The sequence below is a fragment of the Hippoglossus hippoglossus genome, chromosome 6 (assembly GCF_009819705.1).
Source record: "Hippoglossus hippoglossus isolate fHipHip1 chromosome 6, fHipHip1.pri, whole genome shotgun sequence".
Lineage (NCBI taxonomy): Eukaryota > Metazoa > Chordata > Actinopteri > Pleuronectiformes > Pleuronectidae > Hippoglossus > Hippoglossus hippoglossus.
The window spans coordinates 24,247,820-24,272,490 of NC_047156.1; the positions used below are offsets into that span (position 1 = coordinate 24,247,820).

General features: G+C 38.8%; 1 protein-coding gene across 2 annotated transcripts in view; it reads right to left on the reverse strand.

Moving 5' to 3' along the window:
- Nucleotides 1–8: 8 nt before the first annotated feature.
- The window catches only part of LOC117763600 (chemokine-like protein TAFA-5), a 52,452-nt gene continuing 27,789 nt past the window's right edge, over nt 9–24,671 (reverse strand). The window contains exons 3-4 of one of the 2 annotated variants that reach the window (XM_034588839.1): nt 15,720–15,847; nt 9–1,450 (exon numbers count right to left, since the gene is read on the reverse strand). In XM_034588839.1, the coding sequence (XP_034444730.1) occupies nt 1,442–1,450; nt 15,720–15,847 (137 nt within the window). In that variant the 3' untranslated portion in view covers nt 9–1,441. Of the gene's footprint in view, nt 1,451–4,159; nt 4,247–15,719; nt 15,848–24,671 lie in introns of those variants that run through there. The other variant, XM_034588838.1, reaches the window with a different exon arrangement.

Here is a 24,671-nt window from a genome sequence, read left to right on the forward strand (position 1 = left end):
TTTGTACAGCCAGAGAAGTTGGATAAAGTGTATGTTGGTCAGCCAGTCTCATTTGTTGGTGATAGACTTTGTTGTGCCGCTAAAATAATGTTAGCCTGCAGGTGAGGCAACAAAAGCTTCACCAGTGTTAAAGGTTCAGTGTGTAGGATGGGCGTACCTGTCTGTCACTAACCGACCTGCCTACGTGCACCCTGCCTGTGACTAGAGTCATGTGCAGCCTTTCTATCTTCTACAGGATTACCGACCCTAGCTTTAAGTGTACATTCTTTTTCAAGCACTTGGACCTAATGAAGATATGAATCAATTTAAAACTTTGAATACATTTTAATAGATTTTGTGGCTTGTAGTCAGTGTGCTGCATTGTTAATCCTTTTCACTCCCTTTTTTCACTCCTCTTCAAATAGCCTCATGCCAATACACAATGTACATATAATTACACCTCTTTAGTCACCATGGATATCTGCACCACATTCAATGGCAATCCATTCTGTAATTGTTGAGATAGTTCAGACAGGAACGACCAACTGCTGCTATAGCTCGATTTATCTCTTATATATTGTGTATGTTGTGATCAAATCAACCATGACTGTTCATCAGTGGCTCGTTCATCAGCTGTATTGGTTGTCAGCTGACATGTGACATGCATAGCTGTATAAATAAAACCTTAGTGAAACTATGGAAAAAGGAACAATTTTCACGTGTATAATAAAATCAAACTGGGCCCAAACACTCTCTATCTGTATCGGTTTACATATTTTCTATAAAGTACATTCACCTAGTTAGGACGTTATTCCTCAGAGATCTGATTTAATGACTCTGATTTAATGACATTTTGAAATATGTCCTCAGGCATCTGCTAAAAGTGCACACATTTATATGTTCTTATCACAAAAATGCCTGATATGATTTTTTACCTTCTCCACCAGCCTGATGTTCCACACATAAGCAGATGGACAGTGCCAACAGAAACATTAACAGCCGTTCTTCACACAGATACATCTTTTATCAACTTGTGTACAATAATATTTCTCAATTCAGTTATTTATATATCACAATGTGTTCATTTCTTTACATGAATATTGTGTTGCCGGGGAGTTCTGAGAGTCTCTGTCCCCATAAAACGTCTTATTGTTGTAGCTCTGTTCATCTTTGGTCTGTAAAAACGAAACAGAGTTTGGTTCCAAACAGAGGAAATCGATCCAGCAGCTTCTCCACGCTCTATTAGTCAAATCTCTTGGAAAATAAAGTGAGTCAAGTTCCTCAGAAAGAACTCCAGCCAGAAGTTTCCACAGTTCACCCATGGATGTAGCAACGTGCCCAGACGCCCTGATAGTGGCTGATGATTGGACGTCAGCAGCAGCCAATGCTCCGCTCAGGGACAATGGGTGATGGACGATGGGATCCAATCTTATATGGGGAGCGTCTGTCATTGCCGCCGCTGTCAGGAGACCTGGAGGACAGAAATAAGCAGCGTTAGACAAATCATAGGCAGTCAGAGTGTCTGCTGGTCTGAGACCAGCATCGAGAAAATATTCAGCTACATGAGCCAGATGAGGTCATGTTGCTTTATGGAAGAATGCTGACTACTAGAGGATAAATGAGTAGTAGTGTGAGGAGTCTTCAGACATGCTCTGAATGTTTGGAATCATAAATATTAAACAATCCTGAAGGGTAAAATGAACAGCAATGGAATATTGAGCAGAAACCTGCCAATAGCCAGTGACAGCGAGCTGACTGGGAAGCTTCATCAACCAGATTTTACATTCTAACAACAAAACATTTGATTCATATGAAATAATACGCTGCTTCCATCTTCTCTGCTATGACTTCATCCACAGTTTGTTTCTTGTATTTTGTTTTGGTTTTCAACACACAGCAAACATAGTCATATTTGAAGATGTGGTGTTTCTAGTCCCTGGAATCACAACTTTGAAATAGTTTAGTATTAATGATTTAGTTCACTGTGGGGTTCTGTCTTAACTGAATTCTTACCATTAAAAAATGTTATCTCTGTCTGTTCTTATCTAAATGATCTGTATTTATTTTGCTCCTATTTAGCACTTTTATAAATAGTGCTTTACTTTGACACATCATTCTCACACTGCCGGCACAGTCAGGGGCAATTTGGGGTTCAGTGTCTGGCTCGAGGATGGGACGGGGATCGAGACCTGAGCCACAGCCGCCCTAAAGTCTTATCTTCCTTGTGGTCTTCCACATTATTAAAATGGTTGAAAATCCTCTCGTATAACCAAGACTAAGTTGATGAATTAGAATCAACATTTAAGAAAATGTATAAATGTTGATGTAGAAAGTTTTAGAGGCGACGATTTAACTTAAGGTTTGGTAATGTTCAATCAACACGTCTCTAAAACTGTTTCGATAACATTTTATAAAATAAAGTAAAGTTGATTAATATTTGAAAATCTTATTTTCTGACCTGTTCTTATCTAATTCATTAGAATAAGAACTTAGAATTTGAAAACATTTAGCTTATAACATTTAGTTGTAAAAAGAGAGGTGTTGATTCAACAGCACCCCAAACCACAAATGTTTAGATAAATCAACAGCTCTCTGTATCAACAGTGAATATAAATATCTAAAAAAAGTGATCAACAGTGAATTATACGCTCAGCAGCCAAGCATGTGTATATATATATATATATGAATATATGTTTATGTAAATATGTATATATGTGTGTGTGTGTGAATAGGATAAGAAAATATTGCATTTTAAATCAGTGCATCAAATCATTATGTACCGTGAATTTAGCTACTATAAATAAAATAGGTACAAATAATTCATACAAAAAGCATTGACGATGTTCATTTTGTCCCATTACAAAATATTTTCCTTCCAGCTGGTGGTGTCTGCGAGTGCCTCCAGACTCGAGCGACTCGGCTGGGCTTCATTAGAGGAAATGAGCTGCACGCAGACGGCAGAATTAAAAACCCACGCAGTCCTTTGTCCAATTAAAGCAGCTGAGCTGGAACTCAAACTGAGCCCAGAGCCACATCTGACAGGATGGGAATTCATACAACTACACATCTCTGCATGTTCGAGACACAGCAGGAGCAGGGAACAAGCCGGGTAAATGAGGAGCTGAAATATCGACTCAAAAGAATCCGAAACATTAACAGGAACAGAGTTGAAGTACAACTCACTACAAAGCTAAGACACAGAGTCACATCTCAAACAAACTTTCCTGATTAAAAAAAACAATCAACAATGTCTTTGTCCGTTTGACTTCCTCACTACAAAATGTCACACTTATATTGTTTCTTTGTTTACAAACAGACTTGCATTTCCTGCAGCAGCTGACCACTGTGGTTATCAGCAAATGTTACTTTTTAAAAAGGAAGCAAGTGTATGTTGGGACTATTTTCAGCAGTGGACTATTCCACATTTGAGTTATTCTGGCAGCAGGACAATGTGTGTGTGATTGAGTCAAAATAAACTACAGAGTGTGTGTGTTCAATTTGATGAACGGAAATGTCACCCAGTGCAACGGTGTGGCTCATTAGTGTGTTTTAACAGTTTCTGGGCAACATGAAGCTCTTTAGGTCGGAATAATTAGACACATTACGCACACAGACACACACACACACACACACAGGACATTACATTGACGTCTGTTTTTTTTCTAATACTTATTCTAACCTGAACCATTGTTAATATATATATATATATATATATATATATATATATATATATATATATATATATATAACTTGCCTCACACTAACCCATAACCTAACCTTAACCTAAACCTTAAAACAGGTCTTCAACTTAAATTTCAGCATTTAAGTTATGGAGACAGGAAATAAGTCCTCCTAATAGTTTATTTATTATTCATCATTTAATGGAGCTGTAGTTGATTTAACATTTAAATCTTAAAGATGCTTACTTTTGCTTTCCGGAATGCAACACACGTTCTGTGTTTTTGATGCTAAACTATGCTGCACATTCATGAGATGGTGGCTGCACTCAGCATGTAGAGTCTGACTCTCACAGCGTGTGGACATGTCCCGCTGAAGGCTCCGAGACTCTGATTAAAAACACCAAACTCTGGGGACGAGAAAGGACACTTCATTTCTGTCCCCTTGGCGGAGGCAGAGCTCTCTGTAATTGCTTCCAGGTGAAGACTCACATGGAGAAGAAGAAGAAGAAACAGCAGCCGTGGCGGCACCTCTGAGCCGCTCACCTCTGAATTATTCATGTCCATCCTGTTTGACTGCAGCTGGAATCCTAAAAGAGCCGGAGGAGTCAGACAAGGACGACTTGGATTACACTGAGAACCATACATCACTCTGAAACAGCATCAACATTCAGACCATCCCTAAACGCTCCGCTCGCAGATGATTAAACACGGAGGTGAAGGTGTGTTAGTAACATTTCAGATGTGTCGCTTAAACTCCTGCAGTCAGCGCACACATGAAATGTCTTTGAAGGAACAGGAGGTAACACTCAGTGTTTTCACTGCTGCTGTCTTTCTCGCTGCAGAGTGAACAATGCAATAACCACTCAAAACAAAAACTACCACTGCCATGTTATCAAGGTTTAGTGTTCAACATCAACAAGTAGCTGAACTATAGATACCAAAAAGTTTGATCGTCTTTCACCAATGAAGTCGAAACAGAGTTTGAGTGTCATTCTAATTCATCTTTGACAACCTGTGACTCCAACGTGAAGATGAGCTGAGCAGCAGCAGATTAAATATATCTCTAACACAATGATGTAACTGATGCACCTGAAATAGCTGCAGCCCACTGACTCATCGCCAGCTTCTTGATCCAAGTGCTTGAAGTCCTAGTTCACAGTTGTGACATGGATCACAGCTGGATCATGGATAATATGAACGACGGTCAAACTGTGAGACTGTTCTTCAACATGATGTGCTGTCACTTGGGTTTTCTTGTTGCACAACAAAAAAGATGACGATGTTTCCTTTGCCTTGTAACAAATCTCTGGGTGATCACAGGCGGAGGCTGCAGAGAGAACATTGCAGACTTAACATGAATAATCTACAGTTGATTTCATCTGCAGCCGCTGATGTTTGTCAAATCAACCAAAAAGGTGACATCAACCCAAACATAAAAAGGACTTGAATTATTTACTTTATGCATTTGTATTGTTGTGCTACCTTTATGTTAGCACCTCACCATACCGCTGACTGAGAACGTAATGTGAATGCTCCTTCACCTCTTCAAACTATTTCTGAGTGTTTAAGGCAGGTTTCAGTCGCACTAACCCCCAAGAGTTTCTGCCTGAGAAGAAAACAAGGTAGAAACAAGCAGCGACCGGAATCTCTCTTGTTCTTAAGACGGAAAAAAAAGATCTTCCGTCTCAGAATCTGCATCATGCCGTGTTCACAGTGAAAGTAAATCGTTGTCCTCCTTCTCCAGGGAGCGTTGCATTCCTGCCTGAATGAGCAGCCTTTGATTTGCCCCTGCCTTTTCTCCTGGTGTGACCCGAAAATAAATGGACCTCTGCAGGTTTGGACCACAAAGGAGGCTTCAACACACAAACGTACAGGAAAGTCAGACACTTTTTTTTCAAGGACAGTTATGTGCGAGAAAAAAGAAAAGAAAAACTCCAGGGGGAGTCGATGCGGCGAGCCACAAATGAGTTCTGCTTTCTGCTTACTACGCCTGATTACACCTTTGCGACAGAAAATTACACCCTGGCTCCACACACTATAATGATCACGTAGGAGCGCTGGAAATGAAATGAAAACAACTTTCAACTTCTCTGAAATTATTTCTTCTTTTCTTAAAGAGATGAACAGTATTCTGCAGTTTTAACCTCTTCTCCTCCACCTGAAAACACTGTCATCATAACAGACTCATGTTGTTCAATCTCCCAGAGATTTTTACACTGTCGGACGAGGTGTACATTATTGAATATGAACCTAAAAGCAAGGACTATTTATGATCTTGAAAATGATGGGTACACAGACTGCATAACCCTCCCCACTTATTGTTCTGGTCCATTTATGCTGCCGTATGTGCAGAAGTGCAAATGGGCTGGAGGATGTGAATTATATAGAGTTGATTCAGAAAGCCTTCAGAGCCTTTTTCACGCTCTCTGGTGTTGTAAAATTAATTCTAAATGGATAAAATTGCCACTTTTGCCTATCAACCTACACTCAGTGACCTATAATGACAAAGAGAATCAGAAAATGAAAGCTCTCATTTACAAAAAACATTCAGACATTTTATTCAGTACATAAAACTGACGAGGCAGCAGCCTCCAGTCTTCTTGGGTGAGTCTCTACAAGCTTTACACACTGGATCTTTCGCCCCATTTTGAATATATCTCAGGTTTGCAGATCAGTGGAATCATCAGGGGTATGATCCTCTAACCAGAAGGTCTGCGGTTCGATCCCAGTCTTCCCCATTCCGAATGCTGAAGTGCTGAAACCCAAATTACCCCTTCTCATATAGAAAAGTGGTCATCAAGACTATGTAGATACAGACCATTTACCAAATACAAACCATATAATTCCACAAATCTCCATCTGTCTGTCTGTATGTGGAACTTATATCTCGGGAACCCTTCATTTTATAGGCTTCACACTTGGCCTGTGTTTTGTTCATCCGGTTGATCATGGATGCATTGCAGATGAAAAAAAGGAGGATGAACGCAAAGTTTTGTTACTTCCCTCTGCACCATAGACTGTTTATAAATAATTTTCCACACAACGTCCAGCAAACAAACAAGAAAAAGTGACATTGTATTGTGGAACTGTTTGAGGAGGACTCACTAATGTCAAGGAGCAGCTCTGCAGGATTAACACAGGCCAAAGCATACAGCCCATTCAAAACAGGAAGGTTTGCACTAGTGGTGACTAAGTAGCAAATGTACTTGCGCTGACCTGCTCTTGAAATGTGGTGTTGTCAGGTGCAGTGTTGGTGCATTGCGTTCTTGAGGCAGTGGAAAGCAAATGAACAACAAAAACCTGGTCTGAAGTCAGTATTTCACTGTTATTTTAGGACACGTTATACAGTGTGTGCCGACAGCAGCAGGTGCACAAACATGCACACTGCTTCTTACACAAATAAAAATAATCTGCTCATGTAAAAAGTGAAACCAAGTTTTCTCTCTACCTGCCAAAACTAAGAGAATAAGTCCTACAGACCTTTTAATCCATGCAGCAGTGACCCTCCATTAAAGCGACAGCACCCTAAATGCACCTGTTCCATGTGCTCACATTGTTAAAGTAGAGCCCCAGATGTTCAGAACCGCTGGATGTCACCAGGTGATCTTGTCGTCAGCAGGACTGACCTGACAGATCTGGGCCTCACTCGGTGTCTCTGTGGTGAGTGTGGCCATCTTCAGACATTCCCTGTCACCTCTTGTCGACTTCACACCAACAGCTGCGGCCACACAGTTATACTCTGCTCGATTGGCTCTTGATAAAGCCTGATGGCCCAATGGGATCAATTACAGGAAGAGGATGGGAACGCAGCACCTGTCATGCATCGTTTTCTCCTTTGCCTCTATGAGAGGGCCACTGTGGGCATGAAAGAGGCCCAGAGAGCACCTCCTCCTGGGGAGTAAACAGGGTGGCTGAGGGCTGTTAGCTGATTACTCCTCAGGTTTAAGAGCCAGCGACATGAGGAGAAAAACACAGAGAGACCTAGAGCTGAGGAAGATCAGAGGAAACAACCAGAGGTTCACTGCTCATCCACTAGTATTGTTTTCGAAATGGTTTGGTCTAAGCCCATTTGTTCTAAGGAAGAGAAATCTTAATGCTACAGCATACAGTTTCATCCCCTCCCGCCTTGGTGGCTATGTTTTTGAGTGTTTGTTTGTTTTTTCTGGTTTGTCAGTAGGAGTGCACAAAAACGACAGAATGGATTTCCTTTGTGGAAGGATGGAACATGGGACAAAAATAACCCATTCAATTTTTTGCAGGCATACGGACAAAGGGGCAGATCCAGGATTTTTCCCCTTTCTTTCACATTGTGCAATATACAGTATTTTACAGATTTCCAAGAACATATTTCATAGATTAAAAAATTATCCAGACAAAAAAGATTTGTACAGTGTGTGTAATTTTTTTGGAGCTTGATTGAATTTTAGGCAATTGTTGGGCAGGTGGAGGTTCTTGCTCTGCTGAGTGGCAGAGTGTGACATTTTTTACACACACACACACACACACACACACACACACAGCATTTCTGTAACAGATGTTTGTAGGTGAAAAATACTTAGATAACTTAGATAGATTTAATATTTAAAAACTTTAAATATTTAGACAGTTACACAATTTTTGTTCTTCAGATTTTCAGCATGGGAATCAATTCAATGGGATTTTCTTCAACTTGCTGGTTTCCCTGCTTTATTTTAGAAAGCTGTTGATCAGCTACCTCTGACATATTTTGGTATCTGAGGTTTCAGATTTTTTTCCACCTGTTAAGCCCTATGAGGCAAATGCTGATTTGTGAAAATGGATTATGCAAATAAGAAATGTATTCGTTAAAGTGTAACTTTTTTAGCTTCTTCTTTCTTCTTTGAACTCACAGACTCTGTCAACTATAGGTCAGGTTGTTGCATGCTCTAAACCTGCCTATTTGGAATGGGCTGTTTGTTTAACTTATGGTGATGCTGGTTGCAGCTTTTTTTCTGAAACTATAAAAGTGACCTGCATTAGTGAAGCTTAACAAAGTCCGCAGAGCCGTGAACTGGAAATCAGCTGTCTTTGCCATTTCATGAACACGCTGTTGTCATGATGAGCTGTGGCTGCTGCAGAGCACTGGTATTATTCAAAGTTTATTTGACATGCAGTATCACACCAAATTTGACACTGCACTGGGCCCTTAGCAATACACACTAAGTGTGAAGCTGATAAGATGAACGGTTCTGGATATATCTGAGCCACAGACAGAGATTACTGGAATTAGTATAAATGACACACAACTGCCCAAAAATTATTTGGAGGGTCAAGGGTCAAATTACTTCAGAACCCCTTGTTATTTGGCTTATATTTTACAAACACTCAGATGTTGAAAAAGTCAAGCGTCTGTATTGGATGGTAAAGATGAGCCCTGAACAGCTGATTGCCAGACATAATGACAAAGGATCACAAAGTAAGAAGTCTAGCAGACAACTGTAAACGTGTCATGTTTTTCTGTTGTGGCTGATGTTCATGTGACTTCAACGCTAACAAAGCATGCCAACCATATCTAACACCTTGGCCACACTGGGTGGGTGTGCAGTGCATGATGGTTGAGTTGCTGATCTGCTGCTTTTCATGCATGTCTTTTTTTCACACAGGGAGCACGTCTGCTGCAGAGCTGCTACTTGGAGTTTAGAAAAACATTATAAGAAATGAATGGATTCTGTCCAACATGAATGCTGGAGTGCTTTGACTTTGCAACTAACGGGAAGGGTTGGAAATATTGAATTTTGTGACATATTCGACACAAACTTTTAAAATATTATTTTCACTTTGCTGTGAACTGCATGCGACACGCGTCTCATGCAGGCAGTGCAGCCGCTCTAACCTGATAACCTGGGCTGTTGATGAAAAGCAACACACACACGCGCGGCACATGCATACAGCCTGACCCGGTTGTAATTGTCATGTTATCGTAGGTCACTGACTGGAAATACTTAAAATCTGCAGGTAATTTTCATTCAGGGAAGCCCTACTTAAAATAAATGAAAATAAACAAATCAGCAAGCGGCGCTAATAAAAGAACATCAACAGTTGATTTCAAAATGTTTTGTTTTCAAAACTTTAAACAGATTAACAGAAGGCGGATGAAACCAGAGTCAGATAACACCAGAGTCTCGGAGGAGAGGAAACCATGTTTACAGAGAGAGAAAATATTAAAAATAAATTAAATCTGTGGCAGAAACAATCAGATGACATGAGCTTCACCATGTTGTTAGTAACATATCAGTTCAAATCACATTGCTGCTGTACAAAGGCAAACACAGACCCAGTTATCAGAGCTGTGTGTGTTATTTGCTCATCCTATGATAAACACTGCAGCTGGGAGTAAAGTGGGAAGCAGGCGTCCTTGTTTCCAGAATAATTGCTTTATGATGAATAGTGGCTGGTGATGAGAAACAATGCTCTCTGTTCCCATTTATTTCACATCCAAAAGCAAAAACAAGCCAGAAATCGCCTCATGAATATTGCAAAGCTGCGGCTTCTTAAAAACATTAAAGGGAGCCATGAACCTATTTTTGATTTACTTCAGTCTACGGATGTTTAAAATGCTCCGGAGGAATCACAGTCCGCAGAGCAGGAGAGGTTTTAGGTGTGGAGACTTCAGCTCTTCTTTGAGTCATCTCTCTGTTACATCGAGAACACCTCTTGCTCTCTGGTCTCACAGACGTGGTTGGTTGTAGATTTGTCACCTTTCTAATGTAATCACTCACTGGGTATATAATGCTCTTTGAAAGAGTAAGTCTATTACTTATTACTCAACAGTCAAAGAAACATGTTCAATTACTCATTACTTTACTTTCAATATATGTCAGCTTTGTCAAATATGCCTTTAAAAAACTACTGTATTTAACGTGTGTATTTTTATACTATACAATTAAAATCAAAAATTGCAGTTTAAGAAGCAAACATATAATAAAACCAAATACATCTGGTTAATTCATACATTGTGTAATACTTGGCTATTTGGCTTGACAGCAGACTACCATTCGAAATTCAAATTTAACATTTAACTTAAATATTAAAAATCAAACTTCTTGTCCAGAATTAAAGGAACAGGTCAACTATTGTGTAGGCTACCTTTATGTCCGTCCTTGAAAACAGAGACATTCTGTGTGTATGTATGTTTGTGTATTGTGTGTATGTTTCCAGCACGTTTAAAAACCTGCGTTTGCCTGCTAGTTTTGTTGTGAAGGAGGAATTCGCTGGCCACATTTCAGACTCATGCGTTTCTCTCACGACTGTCAATGTTCCCAATGTTGAAAAGTGGATCAATACACAACAGCTGCTTCTCCAGTGATGAGTGTGTAACGACTGTGTGAAGGAGCAAACCCTCATCCACACTCATTATCACCAGACACATCCTCTACTCTATCTCTACTATCTCCTCAGGGCTAATTGAACGTCATTTGTTCCTCTGATCTCGCTTTCTGAGTTTTAATGAACGCTGACTCCTCTCCTCGTGTAAACACAGTAGAGCATCGTGTCGGTCCGCCCACTCAGCGCTGCGTCTCTCTGTAATTTAATTTGCCTTACAGCGAGGCAATCAGATCTGCTGTCCTTCATTAGCAGTGGAGCTTGTTTGTGTGAAGCTCCTTTAAAAAAAAGGGAGATTCTTTTGTCTGTGAGCCAGAGGCAGCAGACGCAACAGTGTGCCGCTATCTTTCGACCGAAAGAAGACGAGAGAGGAGAGCGGTGTTGTGTGTCGGAGCCCGGGGAGACGTTCATCATTCCGGAGTGGGAGTCGGAATCATGGTACAGGTTTAGGAACAGAATAAAATCACAAACCACTCATGGTATGATGCTGTCAGGCCTGGTTTAGGGTTATTTATGCCTAAAATGTTTTTAATGTCCTCATTAAATTAACATAAATTATTCATTTACAAAAAGTTTGAACTTCCAGAAGATTAATTCATGGACACATGCAGGGTTACATGTAAATGAAGGGATTTTTTTAATCACTTCGGTTTAAATTACAGAATTATAAAAATGTGAAAATGCACATTGCAAAATCAAATAATATAATATTTGATAAGTCCCTTTAGTATTGTTAATTATGTTATTTAACGTGGATATTTCTGCCTTCAAAACACCTTTAAATCGACTTCAATTCAGTGCCATAAAACAATGAAACATAAACACATTCAAAGATAGTGACTAAACAAATGGATACAGGCAGAACAAATGATTTTATGTTTCAGTCAGGGCAGAATGAAAAGGTCACAGATGAAGGAAAGACTAACTGCTCAAACATGTCCCTCCTCTGAGATGTGCTGTAGTTACAGTTGTGTTTCTTCGTCCCTCTGTGTCGTCGAGAGGCCGTGAAGCGACGCTCCAGCGATCAGAGAGCAGCTGCTCATTCTGCTGTCCAGCTTCAGAACAAGTTCCCGAAAGAGGAGAAAACCCACAGACCAGACACAGCAGTTTTTCAGGGAGCAGACTGACTTGTCTCAAACCCACCAGCCAGAACGCAGGAGAGAAGAGAAGGAGGTTTGGTGTTGTGATGCAGGACGCTGCCCGTCAGCTCTCAGCTGCTCAGACAGGGTTTCTGCACCATTAGTAAAGACAAATTGAATGCTTTTTAAGACCTTTTTAAGACCTCAATAGTTGTAATTTAAGCATTTTCTTTGATAGAGAAGATAATTAATTTAAACCTATTAATAAGGATAACTATTATACTAGTGTTTAATAGGTAAACATTAGTTTTTTTAGCTTTTTGTTTTGTTTAATATAACTACTTAGATTATGCTTTGAGAATAATATTAATAAAAAAAACAATAGTAATATCGTTTTAGCTATTTTTAATTAGTTTTGGTAGTTTATGCTATTGTTTTGAAGGTTCTGAGCACCAGGTGATATTATGGTTAGGCGGGCATAGGCAGCCAGATACCGGGAGAGGTTCATGATTTCTTTACAGCAGACGCCTTTGCCTTTTGTTTGCAAAAATGGAAAAATAAATCACACAAAATGTGACGCCTGCCTGGTAATAGACCTATTCCCTGTGTAAGATTTACTCTGACTTTTTGATTTTGATTTTTTATTCTATTGCTTTTTCTTATCCAGTTTAATAAATTATAATAAATAAATAAACACTTCCTTAAGGAGTGCTGAAAATATGATTTTTAACTATTTCTTTAGCATCTGTGCGCTGCCTGCCACACAGATCTTTTCCTCCTGTGTAACGGTTGTGTTTTCTCTAAAGCTACAGTGCAGTCTAAAGGAATATAAATGATACATCACTGTGTCTGACTGCTTCACACGGCTTCTTTCTTAAATTTCTAGTCGTATGTGAAGAAACGACTGCAAATCTGCTGTTAAATGGTTCACACACTACACCTGACATGGACAGACATTACTGTCAGGCATCACATTGCAGTTCCATAGCTGACCACTGAATTGAAAGACTGGGAATTGTGTGGCGCTGTGTTGTCCTGCCCACATGAATACTTAACATTCAGCATAGACGAAATCAACACTGTTTTGGGATTAGAAACATGAATTTTAAACACATGGAAATGTAACACTTTGCAGTCAATTCATGGTAAATTTAAGACCTTAATTTCCTTGATTGTAATTTAAGACTCTTTAAGACTTTTTAAGGAACCCTGACAGAGGAAACTCTCAGCTCTGACAACAGAACACTCATACAGCCTTTAATCAATAGGCGATTAAGGGAACTACATTTCACTTATGAGTTTCTTCTCAGCCATGATTACACACAATTTACTTTAGTGTTATATCCATGCACTTATTTAAACTGTATATATGTGTCCTTGTTTAAATGAGTTTCTAATCTGCTTTGAGCATGGACAGGACACAGACTTCACATATGAAAAGTGTAACTGCTTTTGGATTATTATCAATAACAATGCAATCATAACTTTAACATAGTGCCACCACTGCTCACTCACTAAGAGTGTGTATGCATGTTTTTGTGTGTGTTTATTATGACTAATACTAGCAATCACAACTTTTTATTGAACATTTAATTAACCTTTTGTGGTTATGCATGTAAGCAATTGTATATGAATGGTAAGTATCCAAAACCTGAACATACACTAGGATGTTGCCCCTATCCCTTTTGCCTGGGGCCCTCAAAGTCTGTTGAAACAGCCCTGAAAACGGTCTTATTCAGCTCAAAGCTCCAGAAACAGTGGACAGGACAATTTACAGGTCAGCGCTAATGTGTGGTTTATCAGTTTATATTTTATAAAAGTGTGGGTAACAAGACTATACTGCAGGTAAAGACACAGAAACTGCAGATGATCATAAACTGTAGCTATTAGAAGTAATGGAACATGGAGAGCAGAGGACAGCGGCTAATCAGCCTCATCAGATACAGAGAAATGAAATGTGAAGAGCTGTGTTTTAAATCATCACATTCTGAATGAGGTCAGTGATGACACTTTTGAAACAACTGCTGTTTATCAGCTGATTTGCAGGGTGACGGCCGGAGGAGTGAGTGCTCATAGTTAGAGGTTATTCAAGAGCACACACACACACACACACACACACACACACACACACACACACACACACACACACACACACACATTTTTATGTTATGAGAAGCCTATGTTACAATTATTTCTTTGAAAAGTAACTTACAGAAGGAAAAGGGAAGGAGTTGAGGACAGAAGGAAAAGAAAGAATGAAGGGCTCTGAACTCTAGTTTCTCTTGTTTTTGTACCATTTATGTACAGTATTATGACTGTGTGTCAACCAGGGGTGTTGCGAAAAACTTGTGATATTTCAAAATATATATATTTCTAAAAATGTTAATAATACACTTATGATAATATCCTGTAAATAATTAAGTGCTTCAAAAATCATTTGTGTTTTTGGGATGAAGCAACTACATGGTTCAAACATAGTGCCTGTTAGTATTTTTGTAATATTTTAGGTTTAATTCATTGGCTAAAATAAAGAGATGAATCATATAATAAATAAAGTTAAATTGTAACTTCGTCCCTAAGTGTCTCTCCCTAGAAATTAAAAAAACGCTTTTGAGAACTCCCCCCCCCCACACACACACATTCGCAATATAGCTTGCTAAAGCTTAGTTATCTGTCTACCTATGCGCTATGACTTCAGTTGAAGCTCACAGACTTTTGGACAGAAATGTCATATGAGGTAGAGGCTTCTCCCCTCCTAAGTTTCCTGATGGTCGTCCTGAGCTGTTTGAACCACTGGTACAGGCAGCTGGTGCTCAGACAGCCGGTGCTAACCGTGTCTGAAGAGTGCGGTGGTGCAGCAGCGCACAAACCACTGGCCCAGGCAACTGTCTCAGCCGATGGTTCAAATGGTGCGTGTATGAGATAGACAGTGAAGGGGCAGGAGAGGATAAGGCATGTCTCTGAATGGTTGATGATTCACTGGTTTATTTTAGATTTGAATATGACTGAGTTTTTCCGATTTGCACTCAGTGGTGGTGGTGGGGGCGGCCCACCTGTTTATTAGAGGGTTTATTTCACTATTCTCAAATATAAATGTCAGGAAAAAGAGATATCCCAAATGGTTGACTCTACGTTAGCATTGGCCCTGAAAGATCCAAGAAGGTTTGAAACACTGGGCGGTGATATGAGCCATGTTCAGATTTGTATACATTTGTATATAAATGTGTTAATACCAGCATTAATGTGTTTGATCAAAGAACAGTGTGCAGTGTCACTTTAAAGATACATTCGACTGGTAGTTTTATGTCAATTATTTATAAATATTGTTTTATTATATTATCATAATCATGCAGTGAAAATCGGATGTTATGACAGCTTGACAGCCCCAGTCTGACGGAGCCTTTATAAACCGTGTGTGACACTTGATAGTCTTATTACACAGGAAGGAAAACATTTGTATCTGTTTCTTTAATGTGGATGATAAAAATGAGTCTTGCAGCAGTATGTATCTGTACACCTGCCTTCTTCACAGTGACCCCACACCAGCTTTGGGACATGGCAGGACCCAATCTAAGGTATGAACCTGTGGAACATCAGCCACACGACAGACACAAGTGGATGAGTCTGGTTCACTTCTCACCGTGGTGGTCTTGACTCGGCCTCCTGGTTGCGTGCAGGTCCAGCCCGACTGATTGACCAGGAGATCACAACCTTCATCGTCCAAACAAGGAGTCATCTCACACCACTGTCGGCTCCTGACGATACGAACTGAAGAGGAGTGGGAGAATAGACAGTTGAGAAAATTTCACTCATCTTCTTTTCTATTTTGATGTTTCATTTTCATTTTTACAAACCTATCAATGTGTCCTCAGACTTTATCACAAAATATCTGATGGTTTTGTCCTCAATGTTACTGTTTTTACACTTTAATCAGACAAAAGCTGATAAATGACATAGAGAGTGAATAAGATATTTTGAAGAGTTTGAACAAGTAATTAGCCAGTTGTTCTCTTATGCTGTAATACCTATATTTCCCTCACATTAACAGCACACATTGTTATCCCACCTTAACATCCAATAGGGTTTGTGCATGTTAGTAAATGTATACACCTACATACAGACACATTCACATGAATTAACATGAGATAGAAAAATAAATTGACCCTGAAAAATTTAAACCTGATTCATGTTTTTCTTAACTTCTGTCTTGTAACATTTTTTTGTTGTAAAATTGCCCATTTAATATATTATTAGATTTTATTTTCAAACAACAACTGAACTCTCACCGTGATATGTGTTAGTCTTTAAATTAGAATTGTATTCTAACAATTCAATTATATTTCACTTAAATATGATGTCATTTAAAATATTTAAAAATGTTCTTGTAGAAATATTTTTTTTTTCTGGAAATTAAACTTTTTAAAACTATTTAACTGTTTTCCTTTAATGTTACAGCTTATACTACTTTATTTTTTATAATGTTCATTTTCAAACTAAATTATCTTAAATAAACTCTTAAATAAACCCAACTCAGTCCAACATCAGAGGCATGATCCTGTTTACTGTACACACCTCCTCATCATCAAAAGCTCAGCTATTTATAAATAAATAGGACATGCTCACAACTACATTTGCATATTGTGGCTCCCCAATTGGCCCACAGAGGGAGAGGAGGCGATGATGAAGAGGAGGATGAGTGTGTATAAGACGATGAAAATAAATGAAAAGAATCTGAGGATGTTCACGCATATCCCAACTTTCCGTCCCTGGTATTAGTCAAACTCCCAAAACAGTCTACACATGTCCCACCATGCAGCTCGATGACGTAGACCCCTGATGGTGCAGACCCTCCTTTACTGACAACACCTCTCTAGGATCACACCTCCAGTGTGAAACTCATGCTCTCGGTTTCTCATCGTGACCATTTGCAAATATATAACATTTGTGGATCTTCCCTTTCAAGAATTGTTCCCCAGATAATTAACATTAAAAACAGACAGCGCTGAAGAAGGGTCAAAGGTCACAGTGATCAAGCACATCTCACTGTCACTCTGGATCATTATTGTACAACACTACAAAGTAAAAAAAATGCCTCAGCAGAAGAATATCAAACAAACATCTGTCAGCAATTAACAGTGTGTGCATCTAATCAAATACGGCCTCTGTACCCAGAGGGAAAAACATATGAGGGAGATCAGATGGAGATGAACCTGATTAATGAGAGGAGAGATGAGAGGAGGAAATATAAAACTGGGCTAAAAAATTAAAGACACATTTCCTGAGTAGAACATATACAGAATGTATGTCATCAGTGTGCTGGCTGTTAGGATTCTTCTGTATACACTATCCTCAAGTGAAAACTCGTTGCCCTCACTGTGCAGAATTAGCTCGAAAATACTAAACATGCATTAAGGTCTAATGCATTGTAAACCTCACAATGCATACACAATGTATAGACTGTGCATGCCATTCAAATTAGTTTACTGTATAAACCCTGCAGGAGGAGATACATGCCTTGGGTTTTTAAACGATCTGGTTTTTCAAGTTTGATTTAAAAGTGAAAATTTGCCTAACATAATTTGAGGTAACATTACATGATGCAATGCAAGATAAACTTGCCGTTACATATAAAGCATGAAAAATATACCATGACAAAACAGGATGCAATGAAACAGTGCAACATAAGGTAATGTAATGTGACGTAGTGCATAGTAATGTAAAGCCCAATTCATGCTTCTGCATCAAAGCTAAGCCGTAGCCTACGTTTAGATGTGTGCCCTAAGCAGAGCCCGACACCGTACCCTGAGGTGCACCTCCCCAAAAATGTAACTATGCATGAAGGGGACCCAGAACACGAGAGCTGTGATTGGTCCGCTTGGTAGCATCGCATTTCTGGCAGACTCGCGACTATTTTTGAACTGAATTGAAGGAACGAACACGAGCGACAGATTTCTTTTCATTGTTGCAGTTCCTTAAGAAAAAGTAATTGCTCTTCAACATCTATCAGCTCCAACTCCAACACGATCCGCACTAGTGTTTGCGTGGTGTAATTGCAGCGCGACTCACACACACCTACGCACAACGATGAATGCTGAACCCCGTGCGTAGGCTACATGTGCACCTACGGCGTAGCTTAGACGCAGAAGCATGAATTGGGCTTAACACAAGGAATCATAACATAACACAATACATCACAATGAAATGTAGCATGATTAGATGTATGATAACATTACATAACATGACATTAAACAATGCAGTGGAACATAACACAAGGTACTGCTATTAAATACTACACATAATAATACAACATACTGTGAAACGAATACATTCATACATAACTAATTTAACTTAACCAAGGCAATGTTAAAGCAAGGCTACAATGTAACACAAGGCAAGATAACATAATCAACCCATCCATCCTATATCTATACCACTTATCCTTTCAGGTTTGCTGGGCTCGGGAGTTTGACAGGTCACAGGTCACCGTGACATAATGCAAGGTTAAATAATGCAAAGTAACATTACTTAAGGTAATGTAATACAAAGTAATACAACGCAAGGTAACACAATGCAAGGTAGGGTAACGCAAAGTAATGTAACACCAGGTGAAAGTCACTTCATGCAACATCTTTAAAAACACGGCATTATCTTATCTTAAGGTACAGTAACATTAGTAACCCCAACACCATGTAGCATGACATTATGTATCACATAGTAATGTGACTTAATGTAACATGATGTGAAACAATGCAGCACAGTTATCAAATACCATAGTATTATATAAATATAATGTAATGCAATATAAAATGAAATGACATGACAACCTTATACAGTATGAATATAATGGTGAGAACAGCAGGTATCCTCTGTAGAAGTTCACCACACACTCACACACACACTCAGTCAGATAGAAGAGGATTCCCTGCTGTTAGTGCAATACTTTCCTGACCCAGTCACTGCCATCATTCCAGCATTGCCCTCATTCCCTGCACTGAATTACACTCTACGAGCTCAGCCTGGGGAAGGATGAAGAAAATTAAAGTCTGCTCGGGCCTCTGATACATAACCAGGTAATCAGTTCTCCCTTTGGACCAGCCGACTACTAGTATGATTGTGATAGCCTTTTAGCCCCCAATTATCAAACCAATTTCCTATTGAACAACAGGAGCTCCTCTCAGCCATGACACTTAATTAAATTCTCCTACTGCCTCGCGCTTTTACCGAGATGGAGAAAAAGAAATGCTCTGGAACAAGAAAACACTTCTGCTGCTCCTTAATTAATTCAAAGTTATTTTTAGAATTTAGTTTTGGTTAAGAGTTAAAGTTAAATGACATAAATGTTGTGCAAAAGGAATAGTAATGAGATGGATATCAGCATCATGTATGTGCGTGAAGGTCAGAAATATGTCCAGGAAATATATTAATGCTAGCTTTGCAAAAACACTCAACAACCACGATCCATCTTGTTGGACTTGATAATGTTAACTGGACCTGGAGGTCATGTTGCTAACTTAATTGCTTGCTATGTAAGGGAAATGGTGGAAGATGGAACAACTGAAGTAAATGTGGAAACTCAACCTAGCAAAAGCAAACTATGGCATTAGCTGAGGCAAAGTAGGTGAAGACAGAAACAGAAACATAGGTGTAACAGAGTGGAATGCACTGCTCCGCCTCAGTGGGGAATTGAGCTTGATAAGCCCAGTCCTGGAACACACACCCTGAACAACAGGAAAGCAAAGCGGGCTGGTACAAACTTGTTTATGGTTGAACTGCCCAATGATACAGCATCTATTCTGGATCTGTCCTGTTATAGCCCCGATGGCGAGTTTTGGGACATGAGAGTGTTCTAAACCAACTGAATAAACAGGCGACCAGTGCTCTGCAGCAGTCAGTACGGGCCGAGGCAGTGTGGCTTCAGTCTGCTGACCGAGTTGAACATGTCTTCTTCTATGTCCTTGCTAAATATACAGCAGTGGTCGGCAACTATGTCAAACCAATGACAGTTCTTCTATTTCACCATAGAAGACTGACACATACATTCATGGGTATCTGATCTCCATCATAGCAGCAACATTCATAGCATCACTTCCTCTTTACCAATTTGTTTTCAAAGTCAAAGCACAACATGTTTTGTTGCTGCAGTGCTTTATATCAATTGAGCTGAATTACATTTATGTATGTATATATATATATGCCACATCGGTGAACAATAATTAAGCAAATTCAGTTGAATATTCTTTGGAAACATTGACTATAAAACCCTCATTACAAACAAACCAGGAAGGATGAACACAAAGTTTTCTAACTTCACTCTGCACCATAGTCTGTTCATAAAAAAGCTCTGCACACAACGTCCAGCACACAAACAATAAAAAGTGACAGTATGTTAAGTATATAACTGACAAGGAAATATTCTGAAGTTGCCCTGTACACAGACAAATACAAACAGGCAGGTTTAGAAGGGGCACTGGACTAGTTGGAATAATGTTCTTCATGTTCTTGTCATTGTCAGGTTCGTTTTTTACGCAAACATTTCGCCACCTTTCTTCCTGTGACTCCGCAGTGCAGCACTGTACCTCCTCAAGTTCCCCCTGAGACATGATGGGGTTTTCAAAGAACTGGGTGGTGAGAAACAGCACTGCCCTGGTTATTGAGGGGACACCATGTAATCACCTGAGGCGAGGATGGAAGCCGACAGCAGCCGCACCATTTGTTGATTTATCTTTCTCCGTCATCATCCCAGTGCATCACAGGATTGAGTGGCCAAACCTGGCGCTTCCCTCCATAACAACTCCATTACCTCAGCGGTATCTCAGTGTTTTATCAGACGCCTCACAGCGAGGTTGTAAATGCGGCTGTTTCCTTAAATCATCTGGAAGACTGAACACAGTAATTCATAGAGAAAAACAAAACACAGAGTGGATCTGATAAAAGTAGCCAACTAGGGCCTGAAACAAATCACACTGATTTAACTGAGCAGCCCAAAATCCAAGGTCACAATCACAACATCAGTTTTGATACATATGATTAGTTTTTCTGGTCCAGCAGTATAATCTAATCTGATTAATGGACACAATCTCCAAAATACAGGTGTACCCCCGATGAACAGGATGAACAGACGAGCATATATATTATTAAGATAATGTTTTTGGCAATAAGAGCAGTCATCAGTCATGAATCCACCCAACATGGGCCAACACAGTCTATTTAAAGAGGTTGTTTTGTAATCTAGAATTTTGTTTTTATATAAGAAATATAGCATATAGTTATTCTTAACTGTCCCTAACCTGCAGGTCTTCTGACCAATAAGATCACAGGATGGATGAAGGTGTTTTCAGGTGTTAATTATAGAAAACAGTCAGAAACAGAAAAGAGGCTTTCACATTAACAAACAGTGTGTAATGGAGATGCGGTGGATTAATCTCAGGTACCAGTGAACACCTGAACACCTGCGAGTGCTGCATCACCACGCTGATTAATGAACGACCAAAACGTAGATCCGTCCGCCGCCGCTCAGCACAGTTCATTTATCCAAAAAGAGAGGAGGCCATTTTGTAATCGCTTCATTCATCAAAGACAGCGTCCAGAAGGAGGGACGCTGTTTTGTCCCCAGAGGACGAGACGAACAGAGAGGAAGGAGAGGAATGAAAAGAAATGAGGCAAAGAAAATCCAGATGGAAGAAAGGAAACAAATATAAATAGTGCTACAGTCTGAACAAGAAGTGGACACAGAAACCATTAATACTCAACATGTTTTGTACGCCTCAGAGGGGAAAAGAAAATCATCTCATATGATTAACTTTTAAATCTTTCCTTCATTCATTTTTTCCCTCTCCTTTTTTTCCTAATCAGTTTTTTTTATGTTCACCTTTATTTCACTTTGTTTACTACATTTTCTCACAGAGTTACAAAGAAAGACTATGATTTAAATATAATTAATGTTATAACTCACAAATAGCCTTCATAGAATCTTAAGTATAGCCGAAGTTATAAGTCTTTTTTTTTTTACATATCTCATAATCATAAGTTCTCGAAAAATTTGTAAAGAGAGATCCCTTGATTAAAAGATCAACCTACAAATTAGATGGTCTTAATTTAATTATAAGATCTATAATGTAATCTCTGAATTATCGGATTATGAGATAATTTTAACTGTTTTCTCATGTTACAAAGTATACATTTTGTGATCTCAAAATTAAATATCTGTAAATATGAGATCAGAATTCATGTATGGAACTGTGTTCATATAATCATATAATTGTGTGGTATAGAAGTCATAATTTTAAATCATTAAGAAGGTATATATGAATATAATATAACTATTAATAACATAAAGCCTGTGTTGGTGAACAAAACGTCTTCAAATGTTTGCACTTCAACTTCATCATACAAACTTTTTTTTCTTGAACTATTTTTCTTTTCCTCTCTTCTGATGTCAGGAATCATTCTCAACAGTTGACTCAACAGAGTCCCTGAACGCACCGCACCGCTTCCCTGCCCTTTTCAGTTCATCTCCACCTAATGAGAGATAAAAAGGTCTCATCTGTTTGTTTCCCCACACTGCCTCACAGCCTTGTGGCCTTTTTGATTCAACGCTTTCAGTCTGATAATATTAATGTCCAGAGTAAAACAGCAGCAGGTCACATCTGTTTTGTTTTACTCCGCAGCTGTGTTTGGAGCAGAAGATGTGTATAAGAAACATCTGCTAACATGCTAGTTTTTAATGGTATCCTCTGGACGATGCAGCCTCCCTGTGATGCATGCTGGGATTATCCTATCCGGAGCGGAACTTGTGCACAGGAGCAAACACTCAGACTGTCGTTAGGTATTCCAGCTTGAAAGTGAGAGCACGACTGAGTTTGGCAGTCGGAGCTCTGCTGGTGGGTTTCAGGAAGCAGGGCCGCATTAAACAAAGCTAGCGAGCGCCTCAGATACAAACTGACATAAATACCAACATGCAGCGCTCAGAAACTCAGTAAAGGTCATTAAGATCCAGACTCAGTGTATCTGCTGCTGAAATCTTAGTTTCATTTCAACATTTCTAAACTGTGACTGTTGCTTGGCACCGACCGCACACTTACTTTTTAATATTTTTTAAGTAAAATAAAACTTGACTCACCAAAAAAAGAAAAGGACACACACACACACATGTAGGTGACAGAAATGCATTAATAAAAATGAGTGGTATCAATTACATACATCACAACATAAAACACAAAGACACATTTTATTTCTATATATTTCTACTCCACCAGAAACATAGATTTTAGGGAAATGTAATTTTAACTACAGTACTTTTAATTACAATACCACTGCTATAACTGTGATGCTTGTATTTCAGAAATTTTACCATCAAAACAAATTACTATAAAATATGAATATTAATTAAACTAGCCGACAATATTTAAAGCTGATCAATTTAGAATCATCTCCACCAACAACTTCCATTTTGCTTTAAGAATTGTAGAGCTACACTGATCAGTCAAATTATCAATTTTGACGAAAAAGAATTCAGTTACATTGAAAACCGATAATGTGTTATACTAATTTTTCAAGCAAAACATTCAGAGCATTGCTGAATGTTACCTGACAAACTAAATTGTAGAAAACAATTCTACCCTCGGTTTCCAGATGTTGACGTGCATTTTCTAAATATTTATAGAATAACTGATTAATAGAAAAAAAAACTGCAGATTAACTGATAATGAAAACATGCTGCATGTCTTTGTAATTTTTTTCAACAGTATAATATTGTAACAGTGGCCATTCAGCATAATGGGAGCTTTAACTTTTTAACCATGTTTTCTCACTAAAAACTGCACAGCTTTTATTTGTAACACAGTATTACAGTATACACTGAAAAAAACTGTAAAATTCTGGAAGAAATGTCTGGCAGCAACAGTTGCCAAACACTAACCAACCAACCAATTTACAGAGAGAATCCTTATATTATATGTTCAGCAATGTAAGAATGTGTTGTTTTGTTGTGTTTTTACGTAGAAGACCATAAAGTAATTGAATAATCCTGTAAAAAAAGTTCCAGTTATATTAATTAAAACCTTTATTTTGTTGTTATTTGAAGTTGTTTAATGTATTTTAATGGCATTTACATTTAATTTCGAAAAAAATACCAAAAGTTAAATAATCCAGGTAATTTCTGTGTATTAAGCTTTTTTACAATGTAAATAAATAATTTGACAAGTTTTTCTGTGTACAGGTCATGTGATGTGGATTGCATGAAGTTGTTTTGTTAACTTTGGCCTTGTGACACTCATGTTGTCTTGTACATTTTTGTGTTCCACCCTGAAACATTCAAAAGACTTTAGAGTTTGTGTTCCAGCAGATTGTAAGAGCAAACCCAAACTGACATCATACCAACATGCAGCTCTGTAAAGGTCACACTGAGACACAGGTCCAAATACCTTAGAAAGTACATCTTCCATCCACAATGATTTGTCACTTTAAACTCACATTCAGGCTCTCTGATGTAAGTTTCACTATATTTTAAAATACAAGTGCCAACTATCCTGCATGGCTGGAATGTTCAGGTGTCCACATGTTTTTAGTTGTACAGCGTTCCTAAACGTTTCAT